The sequence below is a fragment of the Conger conger genome, chromosome 8, assembly GCF_963514075.1.
Source record: "Conger conger chromosome 8, fConCon1.1, whole genome shotgun sequence".
NCBI classification, from domain to species: domain Eukaryota; kingdom Metazoa; phylum Chordata; class Actinopteri; order Anguilliformes; family Congridae; genus Conger; species Conger conger.
The window spans coordinates 7,970,851-7,986,847 of NC_083767.1; the positions used below are offsets into that span (position 1 = coordinate 7,970,851).

Below are 15,997 nucleotides of genomic sequence, written 5' to 3' on the forward strand. Positions count from 1 at the left end.
GTTTCATGTTGTTTCTGCAAACCTGATTCCTTTCATGCCAATCAACTCCGTTCGTCACGCTCAGCTCTAATTGGTTCTCTTTCAGTGGCGGGCGTCACATTGGCTGCAGGTTTGCACCGGATGCGATTTCATCTTCCTTTTTTAAAATGATGCAATCTACAGGGCGCTTTGATGCGTGCCTCAAAGCTCGGCTGATTGGGTACGGAGCAGTCTGGCTGCGCCAAGCTTGTGCAAAGACTGCCATAACTCACGGAGATGGTTTATTCAACAGCTCTGTGTGTGCGAGAGTGTTTTCTGCTTTTCTTTACACCCCCCCCCCCCATGAGAGGTTGCCATGGCACCAGCACCCACACACTCTCCGAACCCCAGCCCCCCCCCCCTTCCTAGTTCTTGTCCTTTTGGAATAGACTTTATTCTGTCTGATTTAAGGAATAGGCCTTATTTAGAGGAGTAGATGTTATTCCGGCTGATTTAAAACAAATCTTTCACAGTCTGTGAGCGGCGACGGGCGGGAATTTCCCGAATTATTAAAAGTGACTCTTCTCCCGTCCTTCCCCTTCCTCCCGGCGGGGTCTGGGTCGTTCGGCCCGTTTGGCCCGCCCCAGCCCGCCGCGCGGCCGAACGCGGATGTCACCCGCAGGAGCGAAAGCGGGATAAGTGCCCCTGCCGAATCCCATTTATTTCTCATTTACGCCGTGCCGGCGCCATAACCGTTTGTCACAGTGACTGAAAACAAGAAGTGAGCGCTCGCGGGTGGAAACCTCCGGAAGCTTTGGGGTGTGATACAAAACGGAGGTGCGGGGCCTGGCCGCGTGTCGAATGGCCGGCGCTTTATGTGCGTTTTTTTAGTCTGAGTGATGGGACTCGCTCTCAGCCGATACTAATCAAGTACCGCATATCGTGTAATTAGTGTCATTTCGCGTGGTGTTCTGTCACGTCCGAGTGTCTCTGTGTCATGAGTCAATTCCTGGTTTCTTCTTTTCTATGTGTTTTCTGTATTTGGGTTCCTTCTTCCCTATTACGTGTCCGTGACTCTCGAACCATATTTGGATTTCCTCTGTTGTAATGTCTGTTCCTTGTTGTGTAGTCAGCAGTCCTGCATATAAGCTCACCTGTTCCTGTGTTCTGTGCCAGATCGTCTTGTGCCCTGCCTTGTGCTTGTGTTCATTACCTTCCAGTCTTTATCTCCTGCCTGTCCCATACCTGTTCCTCATTCCCGTCTCCAGTCTCCTGTCGTCCCGTCCTGTCTCTGTTCTCCTGCCTGCCTTCCCTGTCTGTGCCCCCCCCTCACCACAACCCGCCCCCCTCCCCTCCCCTTGACCTCCCCTGCTCTCCTGCTCTCCTGACTGTTCTCTCTGTTCTGACTCCTGCCTGTTTCTGGACTTCGCCCTGCGCTCTCCGTATTGCTCTGGTTGCTTGGACTTTGACCCCTGCCTGGACTTGCTTTGCTCTGTCTGGCCTGCATTATTCTGCTTGCTGGAGAACTTGTTTCTGTGACCAGTGAATAAAGCCTGTCATTTTCTACGTTCTGCGTTTGGTTCTTCCTTCCCTTTAAAGATTCTTTCTCCCCCTCCCTTTAACTCTCTCTCTCTCTCTCTCTCTCTCTCTCTCTCTCTCTCACACTCTCTCTCCCTCTCTCACTGTGTCCTAGTAAAGAGAGTGAGACAGACAGGCAATCGGACAGCAAGCTGCCAGGGGCCAGTGTGCTGGCTGCTTCCTGAGGGCTGCAGAGGAGAGTCCACTCTCACCTCCTTAAGCCTGTAATTAAAGGCCCTGCAGCTCTCCAGGAATAGTCGTTGGCATCTTATTACCACCAGAGACAAACAGGAGATGGCGGAAATCCAGCAGAGGTTCATAACGATGTCAGTTACACCGGGGGAATTACAGGACTGTACAGTATAATCACAAAGAGTACCGATTCAGGAAGGAAGCGAGTAGGTTAGGCCTTAGTTTTTCAACACCTAAAATGGCTGCCGAGAAGTTATATCTATTTTTCAACTGATATAGGCTACTCTTGGCCCTATGCAATTGCAGTCGCCATCAGGAGGAAGAGAAATCCAATCTATAGCAGGACATGGAGGGCTATATTTCACTCCCACAGATTACTATTCTGTAGCTACCTGTATGTCATGCTAAAAATTCCAGCTTAAACCAACCTAAGCTGGTTCAAGCTGTGTTTCCAACACTTTTAGCTGGGTTGAAACGGCTGTTCACTAGCTGACCAGCCTATATAGTCAGGTAGTCCACCCGTTTGAACACCGGCTTAACAAGTGTTGACCAGCTTTGTCCAGCCAGAGACCAGCGATGAGCAGCCGCAAACCAGCTATGGCCTGCTAGAATAGTTGAAAACACAGCTTAAACAATCTTAAAGCAGCTTCAGGTCTTGCCCTGAATTTCAGTGGGTTGTTATGGCTGCCTCGCCTTCTGGTCAATTAATTACCATGCTTGAGCAACGGGATGTTCATCTGGCGTCGCCTCGGCGTGTTACAGCGTGGCGTTTTGTCCGATCGTCACGTGTTCTCCCCAGACGCGTCAGCCCGTAACGGATCACACCGTTCACGGGAAAATAAGCAGACTCTCCCGCGGAAGCGATTTACTTCGGTTTCAGAGTTATTATGCGGTCTGTGTACCTGCAGGAAATTGACAGTGCCCAGTCAACGCGAAGAAATGTAATTATTTTAATTAAGTCAGTTTGACTAGGGCCCGGGGCAGACTGGCTTCGAGCATCCGATTCCATTTGTTTATTTATTTTTTTTTTTGTGCTTATTTTTCCTCCAGGGCAATTGTGTTGAAACTGCTGTTGATTTCTCTCTGCTGTGGTCTGTTGTGTGTGGCCGGCTTCAGGCCATGCTAAGCACAGGAAACTAATCTCTTTTTTTTCTGAAGAGAGAATGCGTTCTTATTCCCTCTTATCATGCGTGGCCTTGAGTGTGTATCCAGCATTGAACGTGGAGAGAGATTCTGTTTATAGCTCGGCGTTGCGTAGGTGTGGAGGAGCGGGGAAGCCTGTGCCCATAGAAAAACTCTGTCATGTTTTGCCACATCTGTCCTCTGAGATTTAACTTAAAAATAATAACTTTTTATGTCATTGTGTCAAATGTGACCCGACCATTTGCCCTCAGTATTTACGCAACAATCCCGCATGCTGTATATGTTTGATAAGAGACTTTCCTTAGAACTACAATATACATCCAATAAATCAAGTGATCTTCTTGTTGACATGCTTCTCACCAAAATCCCTGTACATGTGCTTACGAATAGTTTATAAAGATTTTGATAATGAACGTATGTTTACACGCTTCATTAAGGCTTTATTAAAACGTATTGTGTGCTTTTGAGCGGATTTCAGTCCTGCAATGTGCCTTAAGGCCTCATTTCAAATTCTTGACAGTGTCAACGAGCCAGAAGAAGAACGAAGAACACGTGTGTTTAAAATGATTCTTGTGTTGATGTGTTAAAAATGATTCTTGTGTTGATGTGTTTAAAATGATTGTGTTAATGTGGTGAGATAAGTTTTGTGGGCGCTGGGCGCTGGGCGTGACCGAGGCGTGTTTGCGGCCCGTCTCTGGCAGGAAATGGCGCAGCAGGCTGGGTTTGGGCGCCGGTACGTGAAGGCCTTCGTGAGCGGCTTCTTCGTGGCCGTGCCAGTTACCGTCACCGTCCTGGACCGGCTGGCGTACGTCGCACGAGTGGAGGGGGCGTCCATGCAGGTAAGTCCCGTGTGCCTCTCTCCCTTCCTCTCTCTCCCTCCCTCTCTCTCTCTCTCTCTCTCATGCTCACTGTCTCTCTCTGTCTCTCCCCCTCTCTTTCCCTCTCTCCCTCCCTCCCTCTCTCTCTCTCTCTCATGCTCTCTTTCTCTGTCTCACTCTCCCTCTGTTTCCCTCTCACCGTCTCTGTCTCTTATTGACTCACTCTCTTTGAGTCGCTCATTCTCTCTCTTTCTCTGTCTCACCTACTCACTCACTCACTTTCTCTCACTCACTCATTCTCTCTCTTTTTCTGATCACTGTCTCTCTCAGGTTTCCCAACAGACCCATGACACTCGAAACCCGGACACCTGTAATACCACACACCTCTGTTTCCAACAACATTCAGAACAATTCTGTGTGCCACATTTTCGTTAATACTGTAACGTGTTTTGCAAAAAATTCTCAGAACTGGCATACAATTACAAACTGACCTAGATCGGGTAGTTATACAACCGACATTTGGAGAATTTGTTTGCTGATGAGTCCAGTTAATTGACCTTCTCACAGTTCCACACGATTGGATGGTAGCTTTTTAAAAATATTTTTTTAGTGCTTTTTTCAGCTTTGTTGGATAGAACAGTGTAGAGAGACAGGGGGAATGGGAGCGAGAGAGGGGAAGACATGCGACACATGTTGGACGGCTGGATTCGAACCGTCGCACCGTTACACCGTCGCACGAGAGCCACACCTTTCGCCAACAGGGCGGAAGCTTCTGGAAAAGTGTCCGGTCGTGCTCATTTCAGAAGAACGGGCGTTTCTCGTCACTGCTGTCCCCGATTTAGAGAGGACATTGCCCCCCATAGGACTGGCCCCGAAATACGATCATACCTTCCAAACTGGGAGAAGCTGAGAGAACTGGGGCAATCGAAAAAGGCCGATTCACGTCTCACACTCCTTCCCCTGTCATAAGGACAGAGGAGAGAACGCTTCTATTGATGCCTAGTGGTTAAAAATGTCATTTCAGTTTTATTGTGCTTGAACACGGGAGGGGGGGGGAGGGTGTGTCAGGGCAGTCAGATGCTATTATTTATTTGCATTTTTTAATTTGAACATTTTAAACCTGTTTGCTGGTTACTGTGTGTATAATTGCGCTTTTATTAAAAAGCATATTCTTATTTTCATTGAATAGGGAAAACCCTTTGTTCCAGCAGTAAGCATGTTTATGTATATTTATGTATATTTTGCATCACATGGAAGCAAAACAAGTGAGATCAGAGTAAGTAGCTTTTGCTCCTGAAGCTCATTCGTTATGCATGTGTTTGAGGAGCACCAGCTACCAGCGTGAATTTGCGTCTCTAAGACGTGCAGGTGCCAGCATGTCTCCAAATTCTCGTTAAGGCTATCTTCTTTTCTTAATTTCTTTTTCCAATCTGGTTTTCAAAACCAGCACAGAATATTAGAGCTATCCTCCTGCATTGGAGTGAATGGGGGGCTGTAGGTATTTTGTACCAATACAATTGTAATAAAATCATCATTTTGAGACGTTAGAATTATAATTTTTGACAAAACTGAGTTGGTGCCGTGAGTATGTTGCTCCCAGGGAAATTTGATAGGATTTTGATATTGTACATTCAGCGTACTTTTAGTCTGTCATTTTCATTTTTGAAGCACTGCCCTGCATTTCAGTTTTTCTGCGTTAGGATGTGAAAGCTTTGAAGCTCAACTTCTCAAAATTGCTCAGAACACAGATAGAACCTAGTAATTCCAAGATCCCTGATTTTTGCTTTTCATCTATCCCATCTATCCGTCGTATGCGTGCTTGTAACTGGCACGTGTCGTATGAAAGTGTCATTCGTGGAACGTGCTGTAGTGTAGATTTTATTTTATTTTTTTCTCTCGCTGGTGTGGCACAAAATGGCTCCTCCACCCCGGTTCTGGAAGGCCACAGGGTCTGCCGTTTCTCCCCGCGGTTCAGCACTTAATCGATCGCTAAACAAAAGCAGCTGATTACACAGTTAACTGGCCTCCCCTGGTTCCTGGACTCAGAATTGATTATTATTTTTAGGGTGAAAACACAGCATATCCTTTGGCCCTCTACACTGTTAAATAAATGTAAAAAAAAAATAAATAAAATAAATAAAAGGAATCGATTTGCTGCGGTTTTGCGAGTGCTGTGTAATGCAGAAAAAACTGTATAATCCCTGTTATTTACCATAACTGAATCATGCCTGTTAGTCTATGGGATGACTTAATGGGTCGACATCGGCGGTAACAGCAGTCGTCTGGCAGTCGGAGGGTTGCCAGTTCGATTCCCGCCCTGGGTGTGTTGAAATGTCCCTGAGCAAGATACCTAACCCTCGGAAATGCTCCTGACGAGCTGATTGGTGCCATGCATGGCAGCCAATCACCGTTGGTGTGTGAGTGTGTGTATGAATGGGTGAATGAGAAGCATGAATGGACAGTGCTTTGGATAAAGGCGCTATATAAATTCCAACCATTTACCATTTAATGAGTTACTGCTGTGACAGAGTTTTGAAAAAGCAGTGAAATCCTGTACAATTTTGCAAACATTTTATTGTTGTTTAGGTTTAGAATTAGGTTTTTGTATTCCTGCTTCGTTGGATCTAATTTCTTGATCAGTGAAAATAGTTAAAAACCTGTGTTTGAGTTCTTTATGGCTTTTTGCCCTAACCTTTTTTCAGGATATATGCTGTGCACATTACATAGAATGGAGGAATGAGTTGACCTGACTAATTCAGACTTCTGGGTGAACGTAGCACATTATTCCTTGTCATGCATAGCCTTTCTGACATAATGTGGTTTACTGGGGTAAATCTTCCCCCAAGACATTAAAAGTGTCTAAATAAAAACAATGAACTGCGTGTTATGTTTCCGGGGTTGAAAAGGTCAGAATGAAAACTAGCATACAGTAAGTAGCAGTTCCCTAGGATTGAATCTGAGACCCATTGAAAGAGATAATTCCGTGTGTAATGTCTAAACGAATTTTCCCATGCGCTGAACTCTGCACACCTATTGGCTGACTTATGACTGATAACGGGTAAGCTCTGCTTTCGGGAGGACACGAATCGCCTCTTTTCCTGCTCCGTGAGTGTAGGCTCTGCGTGTCTTCAGTAAAAAAGATGTTCTGAATTTCACGAAACATGTTCACACGTCGGGGTGTCGACACTCGTACCCGTGCATCTGCTCTGGGTGCGTGGGACACGCCTGCGTTTCGAGAGTTTCTCATTTATCACACCGTCTCCGCGTTCGCTCCCAATTTCACACGCTAGGCGTCTATTCCCCGTTCTGGGCTTTTCGTGCGTCTGTTCGCTTTTGGACACGTGACCGCAGTCAGGCAGCTTTTTCCCTTTCTTTTCCGTTTTTCACTTATTAATCCCACAGTTTTTAAACCTTTAGAGTTACCCTGCAGCTTTTAAACCTTTAGATTTATCCTACAGCTTTTAAACTTTTAGATTTACCCTATAGCATTTAAACCTTTTGTGTTACCCTACAGTTTGTAAACTTTGAGATTTACCCTACAGTTTGTAAACTTTGAGATTTGCCCTACAGCTTTTAAACATTTAACCATGCTGCTAAAATGCCATATTATGCCTGTTCACAAAAGGCTTTAAGTTCATTTTCACTGACATTACTTTTTTCCTGACATTTAAAAAATGATTTTAAATATTTAGCCATGCTGAAACCATGACTTGTTATTTATTCCTGTTGATAAAAGGCTTTAAGATGTCAGTCCAGTACAATATGTCCCTCTTGGACTGCAAGTTTGCTGGCTGTTTACCAGACCTGGGTCAAATGTGTAATTAGAAATTTGGATTGAAATACTTTTCTATGCTTTACTGAGCTTGTCTGGTGTGATGGAACCTATGAAATATTCACAAAAAGTGCAAATCCCCACTTTCTGGTCTTCTTGGTTGGCTCAGTTATACCAGGCAAGGTCAGTCGAGCTTGGAAAAGTATTTGAATCCAAACAATTATGTATTTGACCCAGGTTCGCCGTGTACCGGTAAACTAAATTGGTAAATCTAAATTGGAAAGTATCAGGGGGATGGATGCCACTTAAGGCACAAGCGACCAGTACAAACGCTTAAATAGGAAGTACATTTTCAGACTCCTTCTCCTTGCATTTCGACTGAATAAGAAATATGTGGATATCAGAAGTGTGGAGTTGCCTCCAGGGCTTTTAATTTGAAGGATTGTAGGAGGAAAATGGGGTCCTCAGACAATGCTTCTGAGGGACAAAAAAGAAAAGGAATAATGCCAGACGATCACTCGTGAAACCAAGGGGGAAAAGTGAGGATTAGAAGTTGGAAATGAGTGAGAAATAACCACCGGAGTGTAAAGAAGTATGAGGGAAAAATGATTGCTTCTCAGATGTGAAATGATTTCTGGGTCATAGGATTACCTTTATCCCGTACCACTGTACTTCTCTGGGTGTTCTTTAATGGATTTTTAGAGTGCGTATGTTTTTTCAATGGGTAATTATGGTACAGGGCAAAAAAAAGGAAAGAAAAAAGGACTTCATACTTTTCCGTTGCTATAGTAACGCATTGACAAAGCTTCTAGCTCTTCCAACAGCTGAAGGATTCAGTCTTTTAAGTAAGGAAAAAATGTGAACTATTTGCAAAGAGCCAAACGTATCTTCAGTTGGAAGTGTGTCTGCACGTTGTTTAGGTGTGCGCATCTGTGTGTGCCATGGCTGCTCATGTAAAAACATGCATACATGGAAGCATATGTTTTTGTTTGTTTGTTTGTCTCTGTGTGTGTGTGTGTGTGCGTGTGTGCATTTCATGGGAATGTGTGTGTGTGTGTGTGTGTGGGAGTGTGTTTATACAGTACCAGGTGTCTGTTTGTGTGTGTCTGTCCATCTGTGTGCTGGTGAGAGTGTGTGTGTTTTGGTGGGTGGCTGTGCTTGTGTGTGTTGGGAGTTACAGATGAAATGGGATTCTCAGCTAAAGTGGCTGAATTGCAGTCGGGGGGGATAAAGCAGCTGTAATTCAGTTTAAATGTGACCCTGACATTCAGACTAATGTAGATACCACCCCAGTACTGGTGTAGCCTATGAAATGCTTCAGGACACCATACCTTTCTCATGAAAAATGTATCGCAGCTGCAAATAGACCTTTCAAATAGACCTTCAATAAAAAAATACATATTTGTTTCCTTAAGACCATAGCTGTTCATTTCTATTCATGTCCTATAATCATACAATCTCTTTACGAGTTACCATCGGCTGTTAAAATTACATTGTCGACTTTTCTCTTTCTATAAATGAACAGCTAAATATAATATGTAAGAAGTTATTGAGCATGACTAATACAGTCTGTAGAAGTGCTGTGAACTTGCACATGCCTGTCATCTTTCACCTGATGCAGATACTTATTTTGATTTCCCAGATGGCAGTTATGAAAAAAAAATATTTTAAATGAGAAAAACACTCCCTGTGTGCCAACATTTTGGGCAAACGCAGATTGAGTTGAGGGATGTATTTTTAAGAAATATATTTTTCTGGGCACTAGAAAAAAATTAAAATGAATAATAATTTTAAAAAAGGGCAGCACGGATGGTGCAGTGGGTAGCACTGCCGCCTCACAAGCAAGGAGGTCCTGGGTTCGAATCCCGGTCGGCCGGGGCCTCTCTGTGTGGGGTTTGCATGTTCTCCCCGTGTTCTCGTGGGTTTCCTCCGGGTTCTCCGGTTTCCTCCCACAGTCCAAAAACATGCAGGTTAGGCTGATTGGAGAGTCTAAATTGCCCGTAGGTATGAGTGTGTGAGTGAATGGTGTGTGTGCCATGCGATGGACTGGCGACCTGTCCAGGGTGTATTCCTGCCTTTCGCCCAATGTATGCTGGGATAGGCTCCAGCCCCCCTGCGACCCTGTTCAGGATAAGCGGGTTAAGATGATTGATGGATATTTTTCTGGGCACTAGAACATTTTTTAAATTAATAATAATTACAAAATGGAATCTTGCATTAAGATGTGCTCAGTCGGCTCTTTGTTAGGTATTTATTACACTTATTATTTTCAGTTTTCTGCTGCTGTAGCCTCTCCACTGAGAGTTATGATGTGTTGTGTGAGAGGTGCTCTTCTGCATACCACAGTTGTAATGTATGGTTATGTGTTAGGACCACTGTCACCTTGCTGTCAGCTTTGACCAGTCCGGCCTCCTCCGCTGACCTCTCTCATTAACAAGGCATTGTTTTTCGCACCATTCTCTGCAAACTCTAGAGACTAGGGAGATCCGCATTTTCTTGAGATACTGAAAACCACCCTGTCGAGGTGACGCAAGGGTGACGGAAAATGTGATCACATTTCTTCCCCATTCTGACATTTGGTCAGAAAAACAGCTGAACCTCTTGACCACATCTACATGCGTTTTTAGTTGCTGCCACATGATTGGCTGATTAAGTACTTGCCATAACAAGCGGGTGCACAGGTCTACCTAATAAAGTGCTCAGTGAGTGTATAGTATTATAGTCCTGATGTAAACAGCATCTTCTCCTCCTGGATTGTCATTTCTGAATATTCTTTTGACAAACATGAGATGTTTGAGCTGGTTTCCTGGTTCGTTCCAGCTGTGTTATCTACCTGCTTATCGCTAATTGCAGGGTGGTGATAAGGGTGTGTTTTGCATGTTCGTTAATCATAAACGGTGGCTGTGCTAATTAACCACATTCACAGGGCAAACAGGCTGACAGTGCAGAAGGCCGAACACCTTCTGAAAATCCAGCGGAAATAAAATGATTAAACTCCGTATCGTTCTTAATTCACCTTAGATGTCACAGCATATTTTCTGTGTAATGTCAACGTTATTTAGTGATAGAAACCGCCAACCTGGATGTCACTCTGCCTTGCCCTGCCTTGATTTGGAGTTAAAAATACCCGTTTTCACATTTCTCCTTTCGAGTTTCTTAACCGCACCTATGCCAAATCTGGAACTGCGTATCCACTAACCCATGTGCTTCCTGATAACACCGCACTCTCCATTTTCCTTTTGTGTATGCCGATGGCTTTTAGCTTAATGTTGTATGATTATGTAGCCTGCTAGACTACTGCTATCGTGACCCCGGTGCCTTAGCACCATGCTGTTTGTTTGTTGCTAATCCTGTATGTATGGATTTATGTAAATCACTCTGGATAAAAGCGGCTGCTAAATGCTCAAATCCATGCTTATTATGAAAACAAATAATAATTAATTGTTCTTTAGGAATGCATTACCCTTGTGACAGGCATCCTATTCTGTCTCTACCCCCTCCTCCTCACCCCCCCCCCCCCCCCCTCCTTATTTCTCCAGTTTTTTGGACGTTACGCACAGATTTTTTAAAACGGATTAGGCCCACACAGGGCAGTAGTGTAAGGCGTCGCCCTATCAGGCGAAAAATGAAGGGTGTTACACATTTCTATTCTTTAAAAAACATTTATCCCTTTATTTGGAACATGTAATGTGAACGGCTTTCCTGTCAGGCCAGATTTCAAACGCAGACCCTGTAGGACACAGTGTGGGAAGTGCCTTGGCCGTATACTCTCAGAAATAAAGAGACAGTGGAGGTACATTTTAGTTCTTCAAGGATCACATTTCCCAAAAGCACCCTGAAAGTACGGTAATGGTCTCTTTGGGTCCAAGTTAGTACATTTTCCAAGCAAAAAAGGTACAAATTAATTATATATTGCTGGCTAGGGGTACAGTTGTTTGTGCAATTGTAGGGTACCACCCCAGCGACAAACATTTGTACCTTTTTAGGCTCTTTTCTTGTCTTTGTTTCTGAGAGTGTACAGATCTGGAGGCGTTTTCCATCACTCTGCTTTATGCAACACTTTGCCTTATTCTCAGTATTATATAATCTAATAATAATGTATAATTAATATACAAATTCACTGCGCTGTAACAACAAGCACGCTACACATGCTAGGCCTTTTCATTAAGGGCTTTAAACGGGGATGAATGGTTGTAAACATGCAGCCAAATGAAGTCACATTTAGACACTGGCTCCCAAAGCTGGCAGGAGAGTACGTGCTGTAATGTTTTGTAATACAGAAGACACGGTTTTTCTCACTCCTGCAGTGAGAGGTGAACTCTCTCCTACCCTGCCTCTGCACTGGAGAACGGCAAAGCACGGCATGTCTTATTTTTTGTATGCATACTTGGCAGAGTAGTCTTTTTTTTTTTTTTAAGCTAACCTGAGAAAGGGATTAACTGAATACATGACTGTTCTAGTTTAAATATTTGTTTTGCTAAAATAAAAATGAAACCGTTATTTCCCCCTGTTTGACTATGGGAGACAAGTGCAGAGAAAGAACCCAGATGACTCATTCGGCGATGTCACTGTAAACTGGGGTCTGGGTCAGGTCTGTTTTTTATTCCGTCAATTCAGAGGGAATTATTGGCATTTCGCATTTCACGGATTGGATTTCGTTTCATTTCCTGAATTCAATTGAAATGGAATTGCCCCCAGAATGCACCCTAAGCCTACCGATGAATCACTGTAAAATACCTGCAGGAAAACCCCCTGAATTGCACTCAGTGTTTGTTACCCCGAGCTCAGAACAGTCACTTCAGTCCATCCACCTGTCCGACTGTCTGTCTGTCTATGAATACACCTCTATCTGTCTGTCTGTATGGGTGGTATAAGACATCTGGATGAGGAAGTTGTGGTATAAGACATCTGAATAAGGAAATGGTGGTATAAGACATCTGAATGAGGAAGTTGTGGTATAAGACATCTGAATAAGGAAATGGTGGTATAAGACATCTGAATGAGGAAGTGGTGGTATAAGACATCTGAATGAGGAAGTTGTGGTATAAGACATCTGAATGAGGAAATGTTGGTATAAGTGGTTAAAGAAAGAGATCTACTCTGGGCCCGTTCTCTGTTTGAGCATGCTCAGTATGACACTGCACATCTATACCTACTGCATGTACCCCACCATTCTGCCGTGTAGCGGAACCCAGGTGGTCAGAGGCCTCCTGTTTTTATTTAGCTTTTCTGTTTCTTCTTCCTTCTCTCTTGTTTTCCCCCCGATGTTTGTGCTCCGCTGGTTCTGCGCGTGCTGTGTGGAGACCCAGCGGTTTGTGCTGCAGAACCCTGATGCCTGTCTCCGATAATCAGACGGCCCACGGCGCGGGATTTTGGGCCCGGTCTAATTCCGTCTCTGATTGGCAGCGTCCCACGGACTGACAGCCAAAAGCGCACAGTCCTGACGGCGGCGGCAGACTGTGCCCTGCGCCGGTGTTCCAGTCCAGTCAGATGATGTTTCCTGACAGTCCCTCGTCTTTGGGAGGAAACAGTTTCCTCAAAGACGAAGGAGGGACACCCTAATTCTGTGCTGGTGTGTTTTTTTTATTGATCCCTCTGTGGTTGAACGTTTTAATATACACTCAGTGAGCGCTTTATTCGGTATTTATTTAGGTATTTATTATGGCACCAACAATCATTCCACGGTCAAAGTCATTAGATCACATTTCCTCCCCATTCTGACATTTGGTCTGAGCAACAGCTGAACCTCTTGACCATGTCTGCATGCTTTTATGCTGCCTCTTGATTGGCTGATGAAATATTTGCATTAACAAGCTGGTGTATAGGTCTACCTAATACCTAAGTGCTCACTGAGTGTATATTCCAAGTCATTTTTGTCTTGATATTGTATGGGCTAAACACACCCGTTCTGGCAAATAAGATTAGGATTAGGATTAGGATTAGGATGACTCAAATCCAGGAACATTGGTATACTTTGATGGAAACATTATTTTCTATCCATCAGTGGATTCACTCCAGGTCCTCAGGTATTTGTGCCCTGTACAACACCACCAGCTTTCACTAGTGACCTCATTTCCTGACCGAAGCGGGTTAAATAACTCCTGAGATCAGGCGTAGTGCACGATTGATGCAAATACCCGCAGACACCGTGGCCCCCAGGACGTGGAGTTGAGTAGCCCCGGTTTAGGTTGATGTTTCGCTTTAGTACCAGGGAATTTAGACTCCTGCCATTGTGAATTAAACTAGAATGCGTAAAGCCAGCAGCACTGGAATGCTCTCTGAGAGATATGGCGACTCCTTTGTTCGGTTTCACGCGTTTGATTAAACGCGCGCGCCTTGTCTTGTGGGATTTGTTTTGTCAAAATAGAATTGGAAAGTGGAACTTTAAGTATGGCACAATCTTTTTAATGAGCGCCTTTTGTTTTTAAGTAAAATATTTGAATTCAGTAAGGGCCCGTATGTCTTCATGAATATGAGAAAAGGATATATTTGACACCCTCCCACTCAGTGTATTTTTTTTTTCTTCATTTCTGAACAGTAGACAGTTCCCCAGTGTCGTCTAAAGTGTACCTTTTTGATAAAAAGTTCAAGTTGCCTTTAGAGAAGGAAGCTATCTTGGGTAGCAATGTGCTTAGAAATTTTGTAAGACAGAGATGTCATATTGCCTTTAGAAAGGCCTAAATATGGTGCTGATATATTGTCATTCTGTGCCGGCGTTTTTTTTCTTCTGTACCATCTGTGTGTAAAAACAAATGAAAATGTGCTTGTCGTGTAACTCGATTTTAATGTTTTGGCCAACGGCAGCCCGTAGAGAAAGGCCTATTAAAAACCCACCAAGCTCCCAGGCTCGTCTAACATTTTAACACACTGTACCGCCTCCGACAACAAGCCACGACCCTGAGTCATGGGCCACAAAGGAAATCCCAAATCCTCGAACAAATTACCGGCCTCGGATACAGACAGGCTACGAGCGACAGGCTAATAGCGCCGGTGTTGGAGTCGCGCTCTGCGTTAATTCAGCCCTGTTCCCGGCCGCGGACGGCGGTGTCAGTGCCGTAATGAACTCCGCTCTGTCCCTCTCGGCGTCTCTCGTGGGGAACATGCCCCCCCCCCCCCCCCTTTCCTCTCCTGTCACGGGCGCGCGTTTCTCCGACACCGCGGCCTTCTGGGAGTTAGGAGAGCAGGGCTGTTTCAGCTGCTGATCTATATAGGGTATGTATTTCCCCTGGGGCGGAAGGGATGGATGGAAGGTAAATGGTGAGATGCCGGCTGCTTTCATGTGGATGCTGCTTCTCGTAGACGAGGTCGAGGGAGTCAAAGGGGGCAGTGAAGGACGAGGAATTCTGGGAGTGCTTGGAACAGCCGGCGCGGGAAACGGCGTGTGGGGCTGTGCCGTGTGGCTCTGTTCGCGAGTCAACTTTCAAGACAATATTTAATTTGTGAAATAATAAATAAAATACATTAAAGAAACCTTTTTCTTCTGTTTGGAAAAGGCCGGTTGCGTTTGTGCTCCAGCACTCTAGCTGTTGATTTGAATGAGTGCATACGAGCGTGGACTTTAATGAATGAAAATGCGGCCTGTAGCGTAGTGGTAGTGTAGTGTAGCGTAGTGGTTAAGGTGAATGACTGGGATAGGCAAGGTTGGGGGTTCGAATATCAGTGTAGCTACAATAAGATCTGCACAGCCGTTGGGCCCTTGAGCAAGGCCCTTAACCCTGCATTGCTCCAGGGGAGGATTGTCTCCTGCTTAGTCTAATCAACTGTATGTCGCTCTGGACAAGAGCGTCTGCCAAATGCCAATAATGTAATGTAATGTAAAATGAATGGTAAATAATCAGTAAATACAACTCTCTGGTGTTTCCTTTGAATCTGCGAACGACGTGCAGCTTCTCAGGCTGATCAGCAGGGGGCGCTGCTCTGCGATGAGCCAAACGGACGCGTGAAGAGCATGAAAACCATGTGGAAATGAAGCGGGCTGAAATCCCTTTGCGACAGCGACCTCCGTGTTCTCGGCCCTGTTCTCCGGCCTGGCGGTGCTCCGGTACGGCTCTGGCTCTGTGCTGGGGACCCTGACCACAGCCCCTGCAGGCTCTGTGCGGGGATGGGATCGCGGGGATGGGATCACGGGGATGGGATCATGGGGATGAGAACACCTGGATGGGAACGCCGGGATGGGAACGCCGGGATGGGAACGCCGGGATGGGAACATCGGGATGGGAACACCGGGATGGGAGCGATTCGCCCATCCTCCCCATCCTCCTCTGCCCCCCTGAACCTTCTCGGCACGAGAGGAACCTTGAGTGTGTGTGAGAGGCACTGAGGACCTGAGATGCCTGGGTCTTAACCATTTTACATATGACCTTTATTTCAAACACACACACACAGACACTCGTAAACGAATACATACACAGGCACACTCAGACTTGCACGCACAGACGTATGCATACACACACACACACACACACACACAACCATATGCACACACACACACACACTCTCAGGCACACATATACATAACCGCATACACACATACAGA

The 15,997-nt window shown here is 45.1% G+C and overlaps 1 protein-coding gene across 1 annotated transcript in view; it reads left to right on the plus strand.

Moving 5' to 3' along the window:
* The window catches only part of immp2l (inner mitochondrial membrane peptidase subunit 2), a 213,876-nt gene that overhangs the window by 11,967 nt on the left and 185,912 nt on the right, over positions 1-15,997 (plus strand). Inside the window, exon 2 of the mRNA XM_061252672.1 lies at positions 3,573-3,710. Within this exon, the coding sequence (XP_061108656.1) occupies positions 3,576-3,710 (135 nt within the window). The 5' untranslated portion in view covers positions 3,573-3,575. The remainder of the gene's footprint in view (positions 1-3,572; positions 3,711-15,997) is intronic.